Here is a 24,244-nt window from a genome sequence, read left to right on the forward strand (position 1 = left end):
TGCAGGTTTATAATGTGTCTGTAGTTGATACAACGTGCAGGTTTATAATGTGTGTGTGTGTCTGGAGTTGATAGAACATGCAGGTTTATAATGTGTGTGTGTCTGTAGTTGATAGAACGTGCAGGTTTATAATGTGTCTGTAGTTGATAGAACGTGCAGGTTTATAATGTGTCTGTAGTTGATAGAATGTGCAGGTTTATAATGTGTCTGTAGTTGATAGAATGTGCAGGTTTATAATGTGTGTGTGTCTGTAGTTGATAGACACCACGGGCCGATCCGGAGGACAGGAAGGTGGAACAGAAGATGTCAGAGAGCTGGGAGGAGCTTGGCTTAGTCTCCGCCTCCCCCAAGTCCATAAGGAAGGGCTGGAGAGTGTGGTCATGAAACATGTCGCCAAGGCAACCAAACCACAGAAAGGTACAGGACTCTGATTACCACACCACTAATGATCCAGAAAGGTACAGGACACTGATTACCACACACACCACTAATGATCCAGAAAGGTACAGGACACTGATCACCACACCACTAATGATCCAGAAAGGTACAGGGACACAGAAAGGTACAGGACACTGATTAACACACCACTAATGATCCAGAAAGGTACAGGACACTGATTACCACACCACTAATGATCCAGAAAGGTACAGGACACTGATTACCACACCACTAATGATCCAGAAAGGTACAGGACACTGATTACCACACCACTACTGATCCAGAAAGGGACAGGACACTGATCACCACACCACTAATGATCCAGAAAGGGACAGGACACTGATCACCACACCACTAATGATCCAGAAAGGTACAGGACACTGATTACCACACTACACCACTAATGATACAGAAAGGTACAGGACACTGATCACCACACCACTAATGATCCAGAAAGGTACAGGACACTGATCACCATACCACACCACTAATGATCCAGAAAGGTACAGGACACTGATTACCACACCACACCACTAATGATCCAGAAAGGTACAGGACACTGATCACCACACCACTAATGATCCAGAAAGGTACAGGACACTGATTACCACACCACTAATGATCCAGAAAGGTACAGGACACTGATTACCACACTACACCACTAATGATCAGAAAGGTACAGGACACTGATCACCACACCACTAATGATCCAGAAAGGTACAGGACACTGATCACCACACCACTAATGATCCAGAAAGGTACAGGACACTGATTACCACACCACACCACTAATGATCCAGAAAGGTACAGGACACTGATCACCACACCACTAATGATCCAGAAAGGTACAGGACACTGATTACCACACCACTAATGAACCAGAAAGGTACAGGACACTGATTACCACACTACACCACTAATGATCTAGAAAGGTACAGGACACTGATCACCACACCACTAATGATCCAGAAAGGGACAGGACACTGATTACCACACCACTAATGATCCAGAAAGGTACAGGACACTGATTACCACACTACACCACTAATGATCCAGAAAGGTACAGGACACTGATCACCACACCACTAATGATCCAGAAAGGTACAGGACACTGATCACCACACCACTAATGATCCAGAAAGGTACAGGACACTGATTCACCACACCACTAATGATCCAGAAAGGTACAGGACACTGATCACCACACCACTAATGATCCAGAAAGGTACAGGACACTGATCACCACACCACTAATGATCCAGAAAGGTACAGGACACTGATTACCACCACACCACTAATGATCCAGAAAGGTACAGGACACTGATCACCACACCACACCACTAATGATCCAGAAAGGTACAGGACACTGATTACCACACCACTAATGATCCAGAAAGGTACAGGACACTGATCACCACACCACTAATGATCCAGAAAGGTACAGGACACTGATCACCACACCACTAATGATCCAGAAAGGTACAGGACACTGATCACCACACCACTAATGATCCAGAAAGGTACAGGACACTGATTACCACACACACCACTAATGATCCAGAAAGGTACAGGACACTGATTACCACACCACTAATGATCCAGAAAGGTACAGGACACTGATTACCACACTACACCACTAATGATCCAGAAAGGTACAGGACACTGATTACCACACACACCACTAATGATCCAGAAAGGTACAGGACACTGATTACCACACACACCACTAATGATCCAGAAAGGTACAGGACACTGATTACCACCACACCACTAATGATCCAGAAAGGTACAGGACACTGATTACCACACTACACCACTAATGATCCAGAAAGGTACAGGACACTGATTACCACACCACTAATGATCCAGAAAGGTACAGGACACTGATATCTCTACACACCACTAATGATTGAAGACTCGTTGGACACCACTAATGATCCAGAAAGGTACAGGTCATCTTCCACAGACTGAGGTACTGATCTACAGATCCAGAAAGGTACAGGACACTGAATACCCATCACCACTAATGATCAGAAAGGTACAGGACACATGATGCATCACACCACTAATGATCCAGAAAGGTACAGGACACTGATTCACTACACCACTAATGATCCAGAAAGGTACAGGACACTTTCTCACCACCCACCACTAATGATCCAGAAAGGTACAGGACACTGATCTTACCACACCACTAATGATCCAGAAAGGTACAGGACACTGATCACAGGACACTGATCACCCCACCACTAATGATCCAGAAAGGTACAGGACACTGATTCACCACCCATGATCCAGAAAGGTACAGGACACTTTCTCACCCCATCCTCCAGAAAGGTACAGGACACTCTCTTTCTCACACCACTAATGATCCAGAAAGGTACAGGACACTCTTTCTCACCCCACACCACTAATGATCCAGAAAGGTCACAGGACACTGTCACCACCCACCTCTTTCCACCCCATCACCACACCACCACTAATGATCTCTGAAAGGTACAGGACACTTTCTCACCCCACCACACCACTAATGATCTCAGAAAGGTACAGGACACTTCTTTCTCACACCACTAATGATCCAGAAAGGTACAGGACACCCTCTCTCTCCACCTAATTCTCCACCCCATCCTGATTACCACACCACTCTTTCTCAGAAACCCAGGACACTGATCTCCCTCTCTTTCTCACCCCATCCAGAAAGGTACTCTCTTTGATTCACCCCACTAATCTCTCCAGAAAGGTACTCTCTTTCTCACCCCATCCTCTCTGAAAGGTCAGGACACTCTTACTCACCCCATCTCTGAAAGGTACAGGACTCTTTCTCACCCCACCCTCTCTGTCCCAGAAAGGTCTTTCTCACCCCACACCTCTCTCCTACTCTCTTTCTCACCCCACTAATGATCCTCTCAGGACTCTTTCTCACCCCACCCTCTCTGTCCACTCTCTTTCTCACCCCATCCAGAAAGGTCTTCTTTCTCACCCCATCCTCAGAAAGGTACAGGACACTGATCACCACACCACAGGACTCTTTCTCACCCCACCCACTCTGTCCACTCTCTCTTTCTCACCCCATCCTCTACCTCTCTCTCATTCTCACCCCATCCAGAAAGGTACCTCTCACTCTTTCTCACCCCACCACTAATGATCCAGAAAGGTCTTCTTTCTCACCCCACCCTAATGATCCAGAAAGGTACAGGACACTCTTTCTCACCCCATCCTCTAATGATCCTCTTTCTCACCCCATCACCTCACCACTCTCTTTCTCACCCCATCCTCTCTCTCCACCTTCTTTCTCACCCCAAGGTCTCTCTCTCTTCTCACCCCATCCTCTCTGATCCTCTCACTTTCTCACCCCATCCCTGATCTCTACTCTCTCTCTTTCTCACCCCATCCACTCTCTCCTCTCTCTACAGGACACTCTCACCCCACCTCTCTCTCCTCTCTCTCTAGCTGACCTGTCACCAACCCCATCCTAATCTCCCTCTCTCTCTAGCTGACCTGTGCCAGCCCCAGCAGCAGAAGTCTAGTCTAAATGAGAAGCCTGTCAATGCAGCAGAGCCCCAGAGACCCAGAGCCTACAGCTGTCTCTCACCCTGCAGGTATGACCCTTGACCTCTAGCCAGGAGTTTACGTTGGTGTTCCTGGCTGACTGCATTGCATCAACATGACTGTGTGCGATCTGATTGTGTGGCCCAATTGGTAGAGCGTGGTACTTGCAACGTCAAGGATCGTGGGTTCGATTCCTGCTAGGGACAACCCTGCGAACGAAAAAACATTTTTCCACATGTTGTTACATTACTGCCTTATTCCGAAAGTTATTAAATAAAAAATGTTAAGGTATATAAGGTATTTCTGTTATTAGTAAAAATTCCTGAACTGTTTTTCTTTGTCGTTATGAGGTATTGTGTGTAGATTGATGAGGGGAAACAATTTAATTCATTTTAGAGAAAGGCTGTAACGTAACAAAATGTGGAAAAAGTCAAGGGGTCAGAATACTTTCCGAATGCCGTGTATGTTATGATGTGGTTAGCTGGTATGTTATGATGTGGTTAGCTGGTATGTTATGATGTGGTTAGCTGGTATGTTATGATGTGGTTAGCTGGTATGTTATGCTGTATGTTATGATGTGGTTAGCTGGTATGTTATGATGTGGTTAGTTGGTATGTTATGCTGTATGTTATGATATGGTTAGCTGGTATGTTATGATGTGGTTAGCTGGTATGTTATGCTGTATGTTAAGATGTGGTTAGCTGGTATGTTATGATGTGGTTAGCTGGTATGTTATGATGTGGTTAGCTGGTATGTTATGATGTGGTTAGCTGGTATGTTATGATGTGGTTAGCTGGTATGTTAAGATGTGGTTAGCTGGTATGTTAAGATGTGGTTAGCTGGTATGTTAAGATGTGGTTAGCTGGTATGTTATGATGTGGTTAGCTGGTATGTTATGATGTGGTTAGCTGGTATGTTATGATGTGGTTACCTGGTATGTTCTGTTGTATGTTAAGATGTGGTTAGCTGGTATGTTATGATCACCCTCACTGTCCTCTCTGTGGTTAGCTGGTATGTTATGATGTGGTTAGCTGGTATGTTATGATGTGGTTAGCTGGTATGTTATCACCCCATGGTTAGCTGGTGTGTTATCACCCCATGGTTAGCTCTTTATTATGATGTGGTTCAGCTGGTATGTTATGTTGTATGTCTCAAGATCCTGGTTAGCTGGTCTGTTCTGACCCCATCCTCTCTCTCCTCTTCTCTGTTCTGCTGTATGTTATGATTTTAGCTGGTATGTTATGCTGTATGTTTTCTGGTTAGCTCTATGTTATCTGTGGTTTCTCATATGTTATGATGTGGTTAGCACCCTATGTTATGCTGTATGTCTCACCCCATGATGTCTCTCCCTCTCTGGTATGTTATGATGTGGTTAGCTGGTATGTTATGATGTGGTTAGCTGGTATGTTATGCTGATGTGCCAATGTGGTTAGCTCCTCTATGTTATGACCTGTGCCCCAGCTGGTATGTTATGATGTGGTCTAGCTAAATGTTATGCCTGTCAATGCATGCAGTTAGCTGGTGGTTATGATGAGTACAGCTGGTATGTTATGCTGTATGTTATGATGTGGTTAGCTGGTATGTGATGTGGTTAGCTGGTATGTTATGATGTGGTTACTGGTATGCATTATGACTGTGTGATCTATGATGTGGTTATTGGTAGAGCGTGGTATGTTATGAAGGATCTGGTATGATTCCTGCTAGGGACAGCTGGTATTTTAAAATGTGGTTAGCTGGTTTTCCACATGTTGTTACATTACTGCCTTATTGCTGTAGTTATTAAATAAAATGTTTTAAGTTATATAAGGTATAGCTGGTATGTTATGAGTAAAAATTCCTGGTACTGTTTTTCTTGATGTGGTTAGCTGGTATGTTATGTGTATAGATTATGAGGGGAAACAATTTAATTGTATTTTAGATGTGGAAAGGCTGTATGTAACAAAATGTGGAAAAAGTCACAGGGGTTCTGGAATATAGCTGGGTAGTATGTTATGATGTGGTTAGCTGGTATGTTATGATGTGGTTAGCTGGTATGTTATGATGTGGTTAGCTGGTATGTTTATGATGTGGTTAGCTGGTATGTTATGATGTGGTTGGTTATGTATGTTATGATGATGTGGTTAGCTGGTATGTTATGATGTGGTTAGCTGTATGTGATGTGGTTAGTTGGTATGTTATGCTGTATGTTATGATGTGGTTAGCTGGTATGTTATGTGATGTGGTTAGCTGGTATGTTATGATGTGGTTAGTTGGTATGTTATGCTGTATGTTAGATGTGGTTAGCTGGTATGTTATGATGTGGTTAGCTGGTATGTTATGCTGTATGTTTTGATGTGGTTAGCTGGTATGTTATGATGTGGTTAGCTGGGTTAGCTGGTATGTTATGATGTGGTTAGCTGGTATGTTATGATGTGGTTAGCTGGTATGTTATGATGTGGTTAGTTGGTATGTTTTGATGTGGTTAGCTGGTATGTTAAGATGTGGTTAGTTGGTATGTTATGATGTGGTTAGTTGGTATGTTTTGATGTGGTTAGCTGGTATGTTATGCTGTATGTTAAGATGTGGTTAGCTGGTATGTTATGATGTGGTTAGCTGGTATGTTATGATGTATGTTATGATGTGGTTAGCTGGTATGTTAAGATGTGGTTAGCTGGTATGTTATGATGTGGTTAGCTGGTATGTTATGATGTGGTTAGCTGGTATGTTATGATGTGGTTAGCTGGTATGTTATGATGTGGTATGTTAAGTATCTATCCAGATGTTGGTCTGTAGTCTGGTAGGAACATCTCTCCTGTCGGTTTTCATCCACTGGCCCATCTACAAGGCATTCCTAGTGGATCACCAAACATTTCATCCACTGGCCCATCTTCAAGGCATTCCTAGTGGATCACCAAACATTTCTGGAGAAAACATGAGGCCCTAGGCTCCTATTATTTAATTAGTCTGTTGGCGGCAGGTGCACTTGATTCAGCAGCCCTGTTGGCGGCTGGTGCACTTGATTCAGCAGCCCTGTTGGCGGCTGGTGCACTTGATTCAGCAGCCCTGTTGACCAGAGGTCGTCCACAGAGCTGAGAGTCTAGTCAATCTCTAGATGATCAGATCAACCAGAGCAGCTTTAGTCCCAGATCCACAGAGCTGAGTCTAGCTCTATCTGACCTCTCTCTCTCTCTCTCTCTCTCTCTCTGTAGGACCGTCTCCAGCAGTATTATTCAACCAGAGCAGCTTTAGCCCCAGAGGTCGTCCACAGAGCTGAGAGTCTAGCTCTAGATATCTGTATAGAGGTACAAGGATTCCTGCACAGCACAAACCCTGACATGCCTCTGGGAGAGATGTCACTGGGAGGGTCCCTGCTCGACGACCTACAGGTACCAGGCACTGAATCACACGCACCGAATCACACGCACCGAATCACACGCACCGAATCACACGCACCGAATCACACGCACATAATAATTGTTCACGTTGGACTAGGTAAGTCTTTCTGAATAAGAGTGTCTTTCTAAATGGCCGACATCTGGGTTGAACGATTCAGTGAATTCACAACGAAATGTGCAATATCAGTATTACAGGAGATCTACAGTATCAATATTACAGGAGATCTACAGTATCAATATCACAGGAGATCTACAGTATCAATATCACAGGAGATCTACAGTATCAATATTACAGGAGATCTACAGTATCAATATTACAGGAGATCTACAGTATCAATATTACAGGAGATCTACAGTATCAATATTACAGGAGATCTACAGTATATCACAGTATCAATATTACAGGAGATCTACAGTATCAATATTACAGGAGATCTACAGTATCAATATTACAGGAGATCTACAGTATCAATATTACAGGAGATCTACAGTATCAATATTACAGGAGATCTACAGTATCAATATTACAGGAGATCTACAGTATCAATATTACAGGAGATCTACAGTATCAATATTACAGGAGATCTACAGTATCAATATTACAGGAGATCTACAGTATCAATATTACAGGAGATCTACAGTATCAATATTACAGGAGATCTACAGTATCAATATTACAGGAGATCTACAGTATCAATATTACAGGAGATCTACAGTATATCACAGTATCAATATTACAGGAGATCTACAGTATTAATATTACAGGAGATCTACAGTATATCACAGTATCAATATTACCAGAGATCTACAGTATTAATATTACAGGAGATCTACAGTATCAATATTACAGGAGATCTACAGTATATCACAGTATCAATATTACAGGAGATCTACAGTATCAATATTACAGGAGATCTACAGTATCAATATTACAGGAGATCTACAGTATCAATATTACAGGAGATCTACAGTATCTTAACAGGAGATCTACAGTATCAATATTACAGGAGATGAAGCTGGTCAGTGTCAACAGTGGTATCACAGTGTCAATATTACAGGAGATCTACAGTATCAATATTACAGGAGATCTACAGTATATCATGTTATCAATATTACAGGAGATCTACAGTATATCACAATATTACAGGAGATCTACAGTAGGTGGTGAGATCTACAGTATTAATATTACAGGAGATCTACAGTATCAATATTACAGGAGATCTACAGTATAGTTCTGGTGGTGACAATATCAATATTGAGATCTACAGTCACAGATGGTCAATATTACCAGAGATCTACAGTATTAATATTACAGGAGATCTACAGTATATCACATGAGTAATGTAATATTTTGAAACGCCACTCAGCCTCTTGTTGGTGGTGATGAAGCTGGTCATATTGTCTGTCTAGGTGGTGATGAAGCTTGTTGTGTCTATCTAGGTGGTGATGAAGCTGGTCATGTTGTCTGTCTAGGTGGTGATGAAGCTGGTCATATTGTCTGTCTAGGTGGTGATGAAGCTGGTCATGTTGTCTGTCATGTTGGTGATGAAGCTGGTCATGTTGTCTATCTAGGTGGTGATGAAGATAGTTCTGGTGGTGATGAAGCTGGTCATGTGTCTGTCTAGGGGGGTGATGAAGCTGGTCATGTTGTCTGTCATGGTGGTGATGAAGCTGGTCATGTTGTCTGTCATGGTGGTGATGAAGCTGGTCATGTTGTCTGTCATGGTGGTGATGAAGCTGGTCATGTTGTGTCTGTCTAGGTGGTGATGAAGCTGGTCATGTTGTCTGTCATGGTGGTGATGAAGCTGGTCATGTTGTCTGTCTAGGTGGTGATGAAGATAGTTCTGGTGGTGATGAAGCTGGTCATGTTGTCTGTCATGTTGGTGATGAAGCTGGTCATGTTGTCTGTCTAGGTGGTGATGAAGGTAGTTCTGGTGGTGATGAAGCTGGTCATGTTGTGTCTGTCTAGGTGGTGATGAAGCTAGTTCTGGTGGTGATGAAGCTGGTCATGTTGTCTGTCTAGGTGGTGATGAAGCTGGTCATGTTGTGTCTGTCTAGGTGGTGATGAAGCTGGTCATGTTGTCTGTCTAGGTGGTGATGAAGCTGGTCATGTGTCTGTCTAGGGGGGTGATGAAGCTGGTCATGTTGTCTGTCATGGTGGTGATGAAGCTGGTCATGTGTGTCTGTCATGGTGGTGATGAAGCTGGTCATGTTGTGTCTGTCTAGGTGGTGATGAAGCTGGTCAGCTGGTTGTGTCTGTCAGGTGGTGATGAAGCTGGTCATGTTGTCTGTCTAGGTGGTGATGAAGCTGGTCATGTTGTCTGTCTGGTGGTGATGAAGCTGGTCATGTTGTCTGTCTAGGTGGTGATGAAGCTGGTCGTGTTGTGTCTGTCTAGGTGGTGATGAAGCTGGTCATGTTGTCTGTCATGGTGGTGATGAAGCTGGTCATGTTGTGTCTGTCTAGGTGGTGATGAAGCTAGTTCTGGTGGTGATGAAGCTGGTCATGTTGTCTGTCTAGGTGGTGATAAAGCTAGTCATGTTGTGTCTGTCTAGGTGGTGATAAAGCTAGTCATGTTGTGTCTGTCTAGGTGGTGATGAAGCTAGTCATGTTGTCTGTCTAGGTGGTGATGAAGCTGGTCATGTTGTGTCTGTCTAGGTGGTGATGAAGCTAGTAGTTCTGGTGGTGATGAAGCTGGTCATGTTGTGTCTGTCTAGGTGGTGATGAAGCTAGTTGTTCTGGTGGTGATGAAGCTGGTCATGTGTCTGTCTAGGTGGTGAGAGCGGACCATGCGTGCCTGCTGGTTCCCCTCCAGCTAGAACCCAGTCTGTGGAGACTGATCCCTGGGGAGGAGACTCTCCTAACACACCCTCTACACTGGATGGTCCGGCGGGTCAACCTGGAGTACTTCCCTAGAGGACGCAGCTACTGGGACCGGTACACCCTTTACATACTGTCTAGGGGTATTTAAATATGTCTGCCTGGTCATTACCCATACTGTCTAGGGGTATTTAAATATGTCTGCCTGGTCATTATCCATACTGTCTAGGGGTATTTAAATCTGTTCTGCCTGATCATTATCCATACTGTCTAGGGGTATTTAAATCTGTTCTGCCTGATCATTATCCATACTGTCTAGGGGTATTTAAATCTGTTCTGTTCCTGATCATTATCCATACTGTCTAGGGGTATTTAAATCTGTTCTGTTCTACCTGATCATTATCCATACTGTCTAGGGGTATTTAAATCTGTTCTCCCTGATCATTATCCATACTGTCTAGGGGTATTTAAATCTGTTCTGCCTGATCATTATCCATACTGTCTAGACCAGGGGTATTTAAATCTGTTCTGCCTGATCATTATCCATACTGTCTAGGGTTATTTAAATCTGTTCTCCCTGATCATTATCCATACTGTGTAGGGGTATTTAAATCTGTCCTGCCTGATCATTATCCATACTGTCTAGGGGTATTTAAATCTGTTCTGCCTGATCAAAAAAAGCAGTGGAACTGGCTTGGAGGTCCAGATTTTAATTTTGAGGGATCTCTAGATTTCTGGCCCAGCTATTAATTGTCTGTCTCTTCTCCTCTCCTCTCCTCTGTCTCTCCACTGTCTCTGTCTCTTCCTCTGTCTCTTCCTCTCCTCTCCTAGGTTCCTAGTAGGAGGGTATCTGTCCTGCCGGGCGCTGGTGAGCATGCTCAGTAAGGCTGTGATGGAAACCATGAACTGGCCGTCTCTCTCCTCCACTCTGGACTGTCTGGTCAGGCCTGTCCTCGGGGGAGATGAACTGAAACTAGAGATACGGTATCTCTCACACACACACACACACACACAGATATATATTTTAGTCAGCAGACGATCTTATCCAGAGAGACTAACAGTCAGTCAGAGATATCTCAGTGGGACAGCCCACATATCTCATAGTCACATGTTTCCTCAGTAAACAAGTTATCAGCAGTCAGTAGCAGTTTTACTGTGAACACTGAGGCTGTACCCACTAAGTTACAGTTTTACTGTGAACACTGAGGCTGTACCCACTAAGTTACAGTTTTACTGTGAACACTGAGGCTGTACCCACTAAGTTACAGTTTTAAGTGGACAAGTAGGCTACTGTGGTTATTTGATCATAATCTAGGCCTACTAGAGAAGCCTACCATCAAAAACAAAATGCATCCCATAATATTTTAACACGTAAATAGCTGTTACATCATTCAGCCTACAGTAGCAGCCAATGTGCGGTGTTCAATGTAGATCTACGTTCCATGAGACTTGTGAAGAAAAACATACAGGGCTTCACATGAACCTGTTTATCCACTTGTCCTTCAGACAAGGAGGGGACTGAACATGTTGTTCGATGTGAGAACCACTTTACCATAGGGTTAAAGGTCAGGGTTCATCACTGTTATACCTGTTTATCCACTTGTCCTTCAGACAAGGAGGGGACTGAAAATGTTGTTAGAAGCAAGAAACCACTTTACCATAGGGTTAAAGGTCAGGGTTCATCACTGTTATACCTGTTTATCCACTTGTCCTTCAGACAAGGAGGGGACTGAACATGTTGTTCGATATGAGAACCACTTTACCATAGGGTTAAAGGTCAGGGTTCATCACTGTTATACCTGTTTATCCACTTGTCCTTCAAGGAGGGGACTGAAATGTTGTTCGATCTGAGAACCACAGATTTACCATTTTAAAGGTCAGCAGACGATCACACTGTTATACCTGTTTATCCACTTGTCAGACATAGGAGTGGGACAGAACATGTTGTTCGATGAGGCTGTACCAGTTTTACTGTACTGAGGTACTGTGAGAACCACTTTACCATAGGGCTAAAGGTCAGGGTTCATCACTGTTATACCTGTTTATCCACTTGTCCTTCAGACAAGGAGGGGACTGAACATGTTGTTCGATGTGAGAACCACTTTACCATAGGGTTAAAGGTCAGGGTTAATGTGTACTTCTGTCTCTCTCCAGACCTGAGGGTTAAAGGTCAGGGTTATGTGGTTATTTGATCATAATCTCCAGACCTGAGGGTTAAAGGTCAGGGTTAATGAATTTCTGTCTCTCTCCAGACCTGAGGGTTAAAGGTCAGGGTTAATGTGTATTCTGTCTCTCTCCAGACCTGAGGGTTAAAGGTCAGGGTTAATGTGTATCTCTGTCTCTCTCCAGACCTGAGGGTTAAAGGTCAGGGTTAATGTGTATCCTCTGTCCTCTCAGACCTGAGGGACTAAATGTCAGGGTTAATGTGTCTCTGTAAAGGTCAGGGTTCTCACCAGACCTGAGGGTTAAAGGTCAGGGTTAATGTGTATCTCTGTCTCTCTGTCTCTCCAGACCTGAGGGTTAAAGGTCAGGGTTAATGTGTATTTCTGTCTCTCCAGACCTGAGGGTTAAAGGTCAGGGTTAATGTGTATCTCTGTCTCTCTCCAGACCTGAGGGTTAAAGGTCAGGGTTAATGTGTCTCTCTGTCTCTCCAGACCTGAGGGTTAAAGGTCAGGGTTAATGTGTATCTCTGTCTCTCTCCAGACCTGAGGGTTAAAGGTCAGGGTTAATGTGTATCTCTGTCTCTCTCCAGACCTGAGGGTTAAAGGTCAGGGTTAATGTGTATCTCTGTCTCTCTCCAGACCTGAGGGTTAAAGGTCAGGGTTAATGTGTATCTCTGTCTCTCTCCAGACCTGAGGGTTAAAGGTCAGGATTAATATCTAACTGATATGTCACTGTGTTAGGGGTTAAAGGTCAGGGTTAATATCTAACTGATATGTCACTGTGTTAGTTAGGGTCAGGGGTTAAAGGTCTGTGTTAGTTAGGGGTTAAAGGTCAGGGTTAATACATAACTGATATGTCTCTGTGTTAGGGGTTAAAGGTCAGGGTTAATAATACATAACTGATATGTCACTGTGTTAGTTAGGGTCAGGGGTTAAAGGTCAGGGTTAATACATGACTATGTCACTGTGTTAGTTAGGGGTTAAAGGTCAGGGTTAATTCATGACTGATATGTTTCTCTGTGTCTCCAGACCAGAGCGAGGTGATACTCTCTTCATCTCCGTAGTGCCGGTGCTGAGGGAGGCAGACGTGGTCCTGACTGCCCAGGTAGAGTTAACCCAGCCCTGGGATAGTGCCTGGCACCTCTCCCTCTACCCCTGGGAGACCCAGCGCCTGACCCAGCTTGACTCCGCTGACCAGGGGGTCCGACGCGCCCTCCTCAAAACCCTCAAAGCCGTCTGTCGACACTGTCCCGCCCTGCGACCCCTCACCGCCGCACCGCTGGCCAACCTCATCCTCCACCTCAGCGACAAGGACGTGGATTGGTCGGAGGGTTGTCTGAGTGGGCGGTTCCAGCAGTGTGTGTGGGAGCTGATAGGCTATCTGGAGCAGGGGGTGTTACCTAGCTACTTCAAGCCCAGTGTTAATATGTTGAACGGAGTGACGGAGGAAGAGGTCGATGAGATGGGCTTTATGTTGTACTGCGCCGTCTCTGAACCAGACATTCTGCTGATATAGATATATATATATACTTTAACCTGGTGTATATATCAGAGAGGAAGAGGATGATGAGATGGGGTTTATGTTGTACTGCGCCGTCTCTGAACCAGACATTCTGCTGATATAGATATATATATACTCTAACCTGGTGTATATATCAGAGAGGAAGAGGACATGTATTAGATATAAGAGACACCACCCTGACGTCTATAGATCAGTTGTGCCATATTACCGCTCCACTGAGACGTGGACGAGAGATTGTTGTTCAGGCAGTCGTGCAGTCTGCATCTCCTTCACATACACCTGTGGGGGCTGACTGACTAAACAGAGATCATTTATATATTGTGTATGAGTACTATGGTGTGGATGAGTTGATGGGGGCTCTGACTGAGCAGCACAGAGACTGATGATGATGATGATGGACTGTGCCTTAGGGGAAGTAGATGAGGGAAGGAAGAAATGAAAGGAAGACTAGGGCTGCGTTTTACACAGACACCCAATTCTGATCATTTTGGGGGAAGAATCAGGTTACCTGTGTTAAATGCAGCCTTTAGTGACGGAGACTTGGCTTTCTCCTGCTGTGGACTATATATCTAGATCTAGTACATCTCTGTCCAAAAGGCTGTTTCAGAATGGCCTGCGCCATTGAGGCTACAACCCATAGGAATCCCCCACCCTAGTTGACTACTTTAAAATGGTGGAAGCCCTCAATGGACTATATATCTAGATCTAGTACAGCTCTGTCCAAAAGGCTGTTTCAGAATGGCCTGCGCCATTGAGGCTACAACCCATAGGAATTCTCCACCCTAGTTGACTACTTTAAAATGGTGGAAGCCCTCAATGGACTATATATCTAGATCTAGTACAGCTCTGTCCAAAAGGCTGTTTCAGAATGGCCTGCGCCATTGAGGCTACAACCCATAGGAATTCTCCACCCTAGTTGACTACTTTAAAATGGTGGAAGCCCTCAATGGGCGCCACCCATTCTAAAACTGCATTTTTTGGGGGGTCATTGAAAGGCCTGGATCATTCTCTATGGGCCGACTGGATGACACAAGGTAACAGAGTTAGCACCAGTTACCACAGCCACAAAGTGATAATCATGTCTAAAATCCCTCCGCCAATTTCTCTTCTTAAAAGCAGATTTTTAAACCTGTTTAATGACGTCATTATATGCACCTTCTACTGAATAAAGTGCTCACCTTCTCTTTTCATCATGTTGTGTGTGTTTTGCGTTTGCTGCGGTTGTTTTTAAGTTGAAGAGTGACTTAAATAAATGTTTTCTGCTGAACTACTGATGATAATATCCTCATTATTTACATGTTTAGGTGATAGAATTCTGTCAAGTTAAATCCAACATTGTGGACATTTTTTTTTAAGAAGAACACTTTTCATGTTGCATTTTATTTCAAGTTGTAATTGTAGTGCATCGGGTCATGATTGAACTACAAATCCAAGCTTGCATCAGTAAATAGCTGCTTTTTCCACAAATCAATCCCGTTATTCTATACCTAAATGATCTGTCCCCGCTGAGGACTGATTTCCCACAACTGTACCGGACACCGGAGGCGGTGCTTCAGCTCTTTCACAAGTCTCCTCGAGGTGTCTCGGGACGGATTCATCACCCCGGTAAAGAAGGAACGGCTCCTCCCCGCTCACGACCGGCAGCTGTCACATGGCTAAATATGTCTGGAGTTGGACCCGCTGTCTGAAGACGTGATACACACTTCGTTTCTCTCCACCGGAGCTGCGAGTCCCCGGTAGAGTTCAGTTCATTACTCTACGGAGGCGAAAAGAGGAACCGGGCCAAAAGTTGACCATGTGACTCGGTGTTACTTCCCGCAGACGGACCTGTTTCTCCCGGTTAATTTAACGCTCCTGTCGTGGGCTACTTTGTGTTTTAGTGTTTTGTCGCTGCTTCAGGACAGCTGTTGTTGACGTAAAGCGACTACCGTTACGTCGGTAAATTAACACCTCGCTCTGACGTTGAACTTTCCGTGTGAAATGTTTAGGATAATGTTATTTACCGACGTCCACCGATCTAAAAACATGGATGAGAAGTGAAAGTTAAACACGTTTGTTTCGCTTTTAAGTTGTACTTCGATTAGTTCCGTTTCAACAACACAACAGCAAGACTTTTTAATACCCGTTACCCGGTCAGTGAGTGACAGCTCTCGGTGCCTAAACGGACTCGGGAAAGTTAACAGGGATCAACACACAGAGACACCTGGGATTGATTTTTATGACATCATGATTGGATCTCCTGATGTGCTGGCCTTCACCAGTGAAGGGGATTTGGGGGGGTACCCAGACGTCCAGGTCCTGCCAGAGGAGTTCTCCCTCCCTCTCCTTCCCCTCTCTCACCCCTGGACCTCCCCTGCCCATTTCAACAGGGACTTCATACTGGTGGCTGAGTTCTCAGAACAGGTAGGGGGGTGGTGTGTGTGTTTTCAAATCATAGTTTATTTGTCACGTGTGCGGAATACAACAGGTGTAAAACCAATAGTGCAAAAAAGGTTTTGGGTGAATAAAAGAGGGGTTGGTGGTTGGTGGGACACAGATAGATATGATGAACAGAGAGTAGCAGAGTAAAAGAGGGGTTGGTGGGACACAGATAGATATGATGAACAGGACACAGATAGATATGATGAACAGAGATATGATAGAACAGAGTAGCAGAGTAAAAGAGGGGTTGGTGGGTGGTGGGACACAGATAGATATGATGAACAGAGAGTAGCAGAGTAAAAGAGGGGTTGGTGGGTGGTGGGACACAGGTAGATATGATGAACAGAGAGTGGGACACAGCAGAGTAAAAGAGGGGGGTGGGTGGTGGGACACAGGTAGATATGATGAACAGAGAGTAGCAGAGTAAAAGGGGGGGTTGGTGGGACACAGGTAGATATGATGAACAGAGTAGCAGCAGAGTAAAAGAGGGGTTGGTGGGTGGTGGGACACAGGTAGATATGATGAACAGAGAGTAGCAGAGTAAAAGAGGGGTTGGTGGGACACAGGTAGATATGATGAACAGAGAGTAGCAGAGTAAAAGAGGGGTTGGTGACACAGGTAGATATGATGAACAGAGAGTAGATATGATGAAGAGTAGCAGTAAAAGGGGTTGGTGGGACACAGATAGATGATGAACAGAGAGCAGCAGAAAAGAGGGGTTGGTGGGACACAGGTAGATATGATGAACAGAGAGTAGCAGAGTAAAAGAGGGGTTGGTGGGACACAGGTAGATATGATGAACAGAGAGTAGCAGAGTAAAAAGAGGGGTTGGTTGGTGGGACACAGGTAGATATGATGAACAGAGAGTAGCAGAGTAAAAGAGGGGTTTGGTGGGACACAGGTAGATATGATGAACAGAGAGTAGCAGAGTAAAAGAGGGGTTGGTGGGACACAGGTGGAGGGGTTGGTGGGACACAGGTAGATATGATGAACAGAGAGTAGCAGAGTAAAAGAGGGGTTGGTGGGTGGGGACACAGATAGATATGATGAACAGAGAGTAGTAGCAGAGTAAAAGAGGGGTTGGTTGGTGGGACACAGGTAGATATGATGAACAGAGAGTAGCAGAGTAAAAGAGGGGGGTTGGGGGTGGTGGGACACAGGTAGATATGATGAACACAGAGTAGCAGAGAAAAAGAGGGGTTGGTGGGTTGGTGGGACACAGGTAGATATGATGAACAGAGAGTAGCAGAGTAAAAGAGGGGGGTTGGTGGGACACAGGTAGATATGATGAACAGAGAGTAGCAGAGTAAAAGAGGGGTTGGTGGGACACAGATAGATATGATGAACAGAGAGTAGCAGCAGAGTAAAAGAGGGGTTGGTGGGTGGTGGGACACAGATAGATATGATGAACAGAGAGTAGCAGAGTAAAAGAGGGGTTGGTGGTTGGTGGGACACAGGTAGATATGATGAACAGAGAGTAGCAGAGTAAAAGAGGGGTTGGTGGGTGGTGGGACACAGATAGATATGATGAACAGAGAGTAGCAGAGTAAAAGAGGGGTTGGTGGTTGGTGGGACACAGGTAGATATGATGAACAGAGAGTAGCAGAGTAAAAGAGGGGTTGGTGGGTGGTGGGACACAGGTAGATATGATGAACAGAGAGTAGCAGAGTAAAAGAGGGGTTGGTGGGGACACAGGTAGATATGATGAACAGAGAGTAGCAGAGTAAAAGAGGGGGGTTGGTGGGACACAGATAGATATGATGAACAGAGAGTAGCAGAATAAAAGAGGGGTTGGTGGGTGGTGGGACACAGATAGATATGATGAACAGAGAGTAGCAGAGTAAAAGAGGGGTTGGTGGGTGGTGGGACACAGATAGATATGATGAACAGAGAGTAGCAGAGTAAAAGAGGGGTTGGTGGGTGGTGGGACACAGATAGATATGATGAACAGAGAGTAGCAGAGTAAAAAGGGGTTGGTGGGTGGTGGGACACAGGTAGATATGATGAACAGAGAGTAGCAGCAGAGTAAAAGAGGGGTTGGTGGGACACAGGTAGATATGATGAACAGAGAGTAGCAGCAGAGTAAAAGAGGGGTTGGTGGGACACAGGTAGATATGATGAACAGAGAGCAGCAGAGTAAAAGAGGGGTTGGTGTGACACAGGTAGATATGATGAACAGAGAGTAGCAGCAGAGTAAAAGAGGGGTTGGTGGGTGGTGGGACACAGGTAGATATGATGAACAGAGAGTAGCAGAGTAAAAGAGGGGTTGGTGGGTGGTGGGACACAGGTAGATATGATGAACAGAGAGTAGCAGAGTAAAAGAGGGGTTGGTGGTTGGTGGGACACAGATAGATATGATGAACAGAGAGTAGCAGAGTAAAAGAGGGGTTGGTGGGACACAGGTAGATATGATGAACAGAGAGTAGCAGAGTAAAAAGAGGGGTTGGTGGGACACAGATAGATATGATGAACAGAGAGTAGCAGAGTAAAAGAGGGGTTGGTGGGTGGTGGGACACAGATAGATATGATGAACAGAGAGTAGCAGCAGAGTAAAAGAGGGGTTGGTGGGTGGTGGGACACAGGTAGATATGATGAACAGAGAGTAGCAGAGTAAAAGAGGGGGGGTTGGTGTGACACAGGTAGATATGATGAACAGAGAGTAGCAGAGTAAAAGAGGGGTTGGTGGTTGGTGGGACACAGGTAGATATGATGAACAGAGAGTAGTAGCAGAGTAAAAGAGGGGTGGTGGTGGGACACAGGTAGATATGATGAACAGAACAGAGTAGCAGAGTAAAAGAGGGGTTGGTGGGTGGTGACACAGGTAGATATGATGAACAGAGAGTAGCAGAGTAAAAGAGGGGGTGGTGTGACACAGGTAGATATGATGAACAGAGAGTAGCAGCAGAGTAAAAGAGGGGTTGGTGGGACACAGGTAGATATGATGAACAGAGAGTAGCAGAGTAAAAGAGGGGTTGGGGTTGGTGGGACACAGATAGATATGATGAACAGAGAGTAGTAGCAGAGTAAAAGAGGGGTTGGTGTGGGACACAGATAGATATGATGAACAGAGAGTAGCAGAGTAAAAGAGGGGGGTTGGTGGGTGGTGGGACACAGGTAGATATGATGAACAGAGAGTAAAAGAGGGGTTGGTGGGTGGTGGGACACAGAGTGATGAACAGAGAAAAGAGGGGTTGGTGGGTGGTGGGACACAGATAGATATGATGAACAGAGAGTAGCAGAGTAAAAGAGGGGTTGGTGGGTGGTGGGACACAGGTAGATATGATGAACAGAGAGTAGCAGAGTAAAAGAGGGGTTGGGGTTGGTGGGACACAGATAGATATGATGAACAGAGAGTAGCAGAGTAAAAGAGGGGTTGGTGGTGGTGGACACAGGTAGATATGATGAACAGAGAGTAGCAGAGTAAAAGAGGGGTTGGTGGTGGTGGGACACAGGTAGATATGATGAACAGAGAGTAGCAGAGTAAAAGAGGGGTTGGTGGTGGTGGGACACAGATAGATATGATGAACAGAGAGTAGCAGAGTAAAAGAGGGGTTGGTGGGTGGTGGGACACAGATGATATGATGAACAGAGAGTAGCAGAGTAAAAGAGGGGTTGGTGGGTGGTGGGACACATAGATATGATGAACAGAGAGTAGCAGAGTAAAAGAGGGGGGTGGGTGGTGGGTGACAGGTAGATATGATGAACAGAGAGTAGCAGAGTAAAAGAGGGGTTGGTGGGACACATATAGATATGATGAACAGAGAGTAGCAGAATAAAAGAGGGGTTGGTGGGTGGTGGGACACAGATAGATATGATGAACAGAGAGTAGCAGAGTAAAAGAGGGGTTGGTGGGTGGTGGGACACATATAGATATGATGAACAGAGAGTAGCAGAGTAAAAGAGGGGTTGGTGGGTGGTGGGACACAGATAGATATGATGAACAGAGAGTAGCAGAGTAAAAGAGGGGTTGGTGGGTGGTGTGACACAGATAGATATGATGAACAGAGAGTAGCAGAGTAAAAGAGGGGTTGGTGGGTGGTGGGACACAGGTAGATATGATGAACAGAGAGTAGCAGCAGAGTAAAAGAGGGGTTGGTGGGACACAGGTAGATATGATGAACAGAGAGTAGCAGAGTAAAAGAGGGGTTGGTGTGACACAGGTAGATATGATGAACAGAGAGTAGCAGCAGAGTAAAAGAGGGGTTGGTGGGACACAGGTAGATATGATGAACAGAGAGTAGCAGCAGAGTAAAAGAGGGGTTGGTGGGTGGTGGGACACAGGTAGATATGATGAACAGAGAGTAGCAGAGTAAAAGAGGGGTTGGTGGGTGGTGGGACACAGGTAGATTTGATGAACAGAGAGTAGCAGAGTAAAAGAGGGGTTGGTGGTTGGTGGGACACAGATAGATATGATGAACAGAGAGTAGCAGAGTAAAAGAGGGGTTGGTTGGGACACAGGTAGATATGATGAACAGAGAGTAGCAGAGTAAAAGAGGGGTTGGTGGGTGGTGGGACACAGATAGATATGATGAACAGAGAGTAGCAGCAGAGTAAAAGAGGGGTTGGTGGGTGGTGGGACACAGGTAGATATGATGAACAGAGAGTAGCAGAGTAAAAGAGGGGTTGGTGTGACACAGGTAGATATGATGAACAGAGAGTAGCAGAGTAAAAGAGGGGTTGGTGGTTGGTGGGACACAGGTAGATATGATGAACAGAGAGTAGCAGAGTAAAAGAGGGGTTGGTGGGACACAGGTAGATATGATGAACAAAGAGTAGCAGAGTAAAAGAGGGGGTGGTGTGACACAGGTAGATATGATGAACAGAGAGTAGCAGAGTAAAAGGGGGGTGGTGTGACACAGGTAGATATGATGAACAGAGAGTAGCAGCAGAGTAAAAGAGGGGTTGGTGGGACACAGGTAGATATGATGAACAGAGAGTAGCAGAGTAAAAGAGGGGTTGGTGGTTGGTGGGACACAGGTAGATATGATGAACAGAGAGTAGCAGAGTAAAAGAGGGGTTGGTGGGTGGTGGGACACAGATAGATATGATGAACAGAGAGTAGCAGCAGAGTAAAAGAGGGGTTGGTGGGACACAGGTAGATATGATGAACAGAGAGTAGCAGCAGAGTAAAAGAGGGGTTGGTGGGACACAGGTAGATATGATGAACAGAGAGTAGCAGAGTAAAAGAGGGGTTGGTGGGTGGTGGGACACAGGTAGATATGATGAACAGAGAGTAGCAGAGTAAAAGAGGGGTTGGTGGGACACAGGTAGATATGATGAACAGAGAGTAGCAGCAGAGTAAAAGAGGGGTTGGTGGGACACAGGTAGATATGATGAACAGAGAGTAGCAGCAGAATAAAAGAGGGGTTGGTGGGTGGTGGGACACAGATAGATATGATGAACAGAGAGTAGTAGCAGAGTAAAAGAGGGGTTGGTGGGACACAGATAGATATGATGAACAGAGAGTAGCAGAGTAAAAGAGGGGTTGGTGGGTGGTGGGACACAGGTAGATATGATGAACAGAGAGTAGCAGAGTAAAAGAGGGGTTGGTGGGTGGTGGGACACAGATAGATATGATGAACAGAGAGTGCAGAGTAAAAGAGGGGTTGGTGGGTGGTGGGACACAGGTAGATATGATGTAGCAGAGTAAAAGAGGGGTTGGTGGGTGGTGGGACACAGGTAGATATGATGAACAGAGAGCAGCAGAGTAAAAGAGGGGTTGGTGGGACACAGGTAGATATGATGAACAGAGAGTAGCAGCAGAGTAAAAGAGGGGTTGGTGGGACACAGGTAGATATGATGAACAGAGAGTAGCAGAGTAAAAGAGATATGATGAACAGAGGGTTGGTGGGACACAGGTAGATATGATTAGCAGGTAAAAGAGGGGTTGGTGGGACACAGATAGATATGATGAACAGAGAGTAGCAGCAGAGTAAAAGAGGGGTTGGTGGGACACAGGTAGATATGATGAACAGAGAGTAGCAGCAGAGTAAAAGAGGGGTTGGTGGGACACAGGTAGATATGATGAACAGAGAGTAGCAGCAGAGTAAAAGAGGGGTTGGTGGTTGGTGGGACACAGATAGATATGATGAACAGAGAGTAGCAGAGTAAAGAGGGGTTGGTGGGACACAGGTAGATATGATGAACAGAGAGTAGCAGCAGAGTAAAAGAGGGGTTGGTGGGTGGTGGGACACAGGTAGATATGATGAACAGAGAGTAGCAGAGTAAAAGAGGGGTTGGTGGGACACAGGTAGATATGATGAACAGAGAGTAGCAGAGTAAAAGAGGGGTTGGTGGGTGGTGTGACACAGGTAGATATGATGAACAGAGAGTAGCAGAGTAAAAGAGGGGTTGGTGGGTGGTGAGACACAATGCAGAGAGCCCGGTTAGCCAATGTGTGGGAGCACTGGTTGGTCGGCCCAATTGAGGTAGTACGTACATGACTGTATAGTTAAAGTGACTATGCATATATGATAAGCAGAGAGTAGCATACTGAGAGTGTATATATTCTGTCCTCCTGTCCAGGTGGAGGGGGTGGTGTGTTTATTATACTGAGAGTGTATATATTCTGTCCTCCTGTCCAGGTGGAGGGGTGGTGTGTTTATTATACTGAGAGTGTATATATTCTGTCCTCCTGTCCAGGTGGAGGGGGTGGTGTGTTTATTATACTGAGAGTGTATATATTCTGGCCTCCTGTCCAGGTGGAGGGGGTGGTGTGTTTATTATACTGAGAGTGTATATATTCTGGCCTCCTGTCCAGGTGGAGGGGGTGGTGTGTTTATTATACTGAGAGTGTATATATTCTGTCCTCCTATCCAGGTGGGTCCCCTACCGGTCCGGACCATCCCTGATGACCCCAGAGTGATCGGGTCCTTCGACCTGAACCATTTCTCTCTACGCATCATGTCTGTCGACTACCAAGCCGCAGCGCCTGGTCCTCAGCCACACCACCAGACAGCTAGTCCTTCCCTCCAGACCCTCCCCCGTCTGGCCTTCTCAGAGGTAGGTAGCCTGGTGTTTAGAGAAGGTGCCCAGCAACCAGACGGTTTGCCGGTTTGAATCCCAGCTCAGTCCTCTGTCAGTCAGTGTGTGTCAGGGGGTTGTGTTAGACTAGTCTCAGTCCTCTGTCAGTCAGTGTGTTTCAGGGGGTTGTGTTAGACTAGTCTCAGTCCTCTGTCAGTCAGTGTGTGTCAGGGGGTTGTGTTAGACTAGTCTCAGTCCTCTGTCAGTCAGTGTGTTTCAGGGGGTTGTGTTAGACTAGTCTCAGTCCTCTGTCAGTCAGTGTGTGTCAGGGGGTTGTGTTAGACTTGTCTCAGTCCTCTCAGTCAGTGTGTTTCAGGGGTTGTGTTAGACTTGTCTCAGTCCTCTGTCAGTCAGTGTGTGTCAGGGGTTGTGTTAGACTTGTCTCAGTCCTCTGCCAGTCAGTGTGTGTCAGGGGTTGTGTTAGACTTGTCTCAGTCCTCTGTCAGTCAGTGTGTGTCAGGGGGTTGTGTTAGACTAGTCTCAGTCCTCTGTCAGTCAGTGTGTTTCAGGGGGTTGTGTTAGACTTGTCTCAGTCCTCTGTCAGTCAGTGTGTGTCAGGGGGTTGTGTTAGACTAGTCTCTGAGGAGGTGGTTGTTCTCCCTCCAGGACTCGCGGGTGGTTCTGGGTGACTCTAAGGAGGCGGTGGTTGTTCTTCCTCCAGGACTCCAGGGTGGTTCTGGGTGACTCTAAGGAGGGGGCGTTTGCCTACGTTCACCACCTGACGCTCTATGACCTGGAGGCCCGGGGCTTCGTCCGCCCGTTCTGCATGGCCTACGTCTCTGCCGACGAGAGGAAGATCATGCTGCAGTTCCAGGAGCTGTCGCTCCGCTTCTCCCGCGCCTCCGAGTGCCTGAAGACCGGAAACCGACGGGCCTTCGCCCGCGAGCTGCAGAGGAAGCTTCATGACCTAGAGTAAGAGGACAGAGACACACACACA

The 24,244-nt window shown here is 45.6% G+C and overlaps 2 protein-coding genes across 3 annotated transcripts in view; both read left to right on the forward strand.

Moving 5' to 3' along the window:
* The first annotated feature begins 380 nt into the window (after window positions 1-380).
* On the forward strand, window positions 381-15,130 carry mief2 (mitochondrial elongation factor 2). The gene is made up of 6 exons (XM_042314090.1): window positions 381-417; window positions 3,979-4,037; window positions 7,176-7,352; window positions 10,133-10,296; window positions 11,011-11,163; window positions 13,371-15,130. Exons 1-6 carry the CDS (start codon window positions 381-383, stop codon window positions 13,855-13,857), a joined length of 1,077 nt encoding a protein of 358 aa, XP_042170024.1. The 3' UTR covers window positions 13,858-15,130.
* A 236-nt stretch (window positions 15,131-15,366) lies between these two features.
* The window catches only part of LOC112242395 (guanine nucleotide exchange protein smcr8a), a 35,615-nt gene continuing 26,737 nt past the window's right edge, over window positions 15,367-24,244 (forward strand). The window contains exons 1-3 of one of the 2 annotated variants that reach the window (XM_042314092.1): window positions 15,367-16,266; window positions 23,104-23,286; window positions 23,969-24,219. In XM_042314092.1, the coding sequence (XP_042170026.1) occupies window positions 16,090-16,266; window positions 23,104-23,286; window positions 23,969-24,219 (611 nt within the window). In that variant the 5' untranslated portion in view covers window positions 15,367-16,089. Of the gene's footprint in view, window positions 16,267-23,103; window positions 23,287-23,913; window positions 24,220-24,244 lie in introns of those variants that run through there. The other variant, XM_042314093.1, reaches the window with a different exon arrangement.

Source organism: Oncorhynchus tshawytscha, unplaced genomic scaffold (assembly GCF_018296145.1).
Source record: "Oncorhynchus tshawytscha isolate Ot180627B unplaced genomic scaffold, Otsh_v2.0 Un_contig_7337_pilon_pilon, whole genome shotgun sequence".
Taxonomy (NCBI): Eukaryota; Metazoa; Chordata; class Actinopteri; order Salmoniformes; family Salmonidae; genus Oncorhynchus; species Oncorhynchus tshawytscha.

Excerpts from the sequence above, each read along its gene's own strand:
- mief2 (XM_042314090.1), top strand. The coding sequence starts at position 381 with ATGAAACATGTCGCCAAGGCAACCAAACCACAGAAAG. Across the intron at positions 4,038-7,175 it reads AGCTGTCTCTCACCCTGCAG|GACCGTCTCCAGCAGTATTA; the intron begins GTATGACCCTTG and ends CTCTCTCTGTAG. Across the intron at positions 7,353-10,132 it reads CCCTGCTCGACGACCTACAG|GTGGTGAGAGCGGACCATGC; the intron begins GTACCAGGCACT and ends GTGTCTGTCTAG.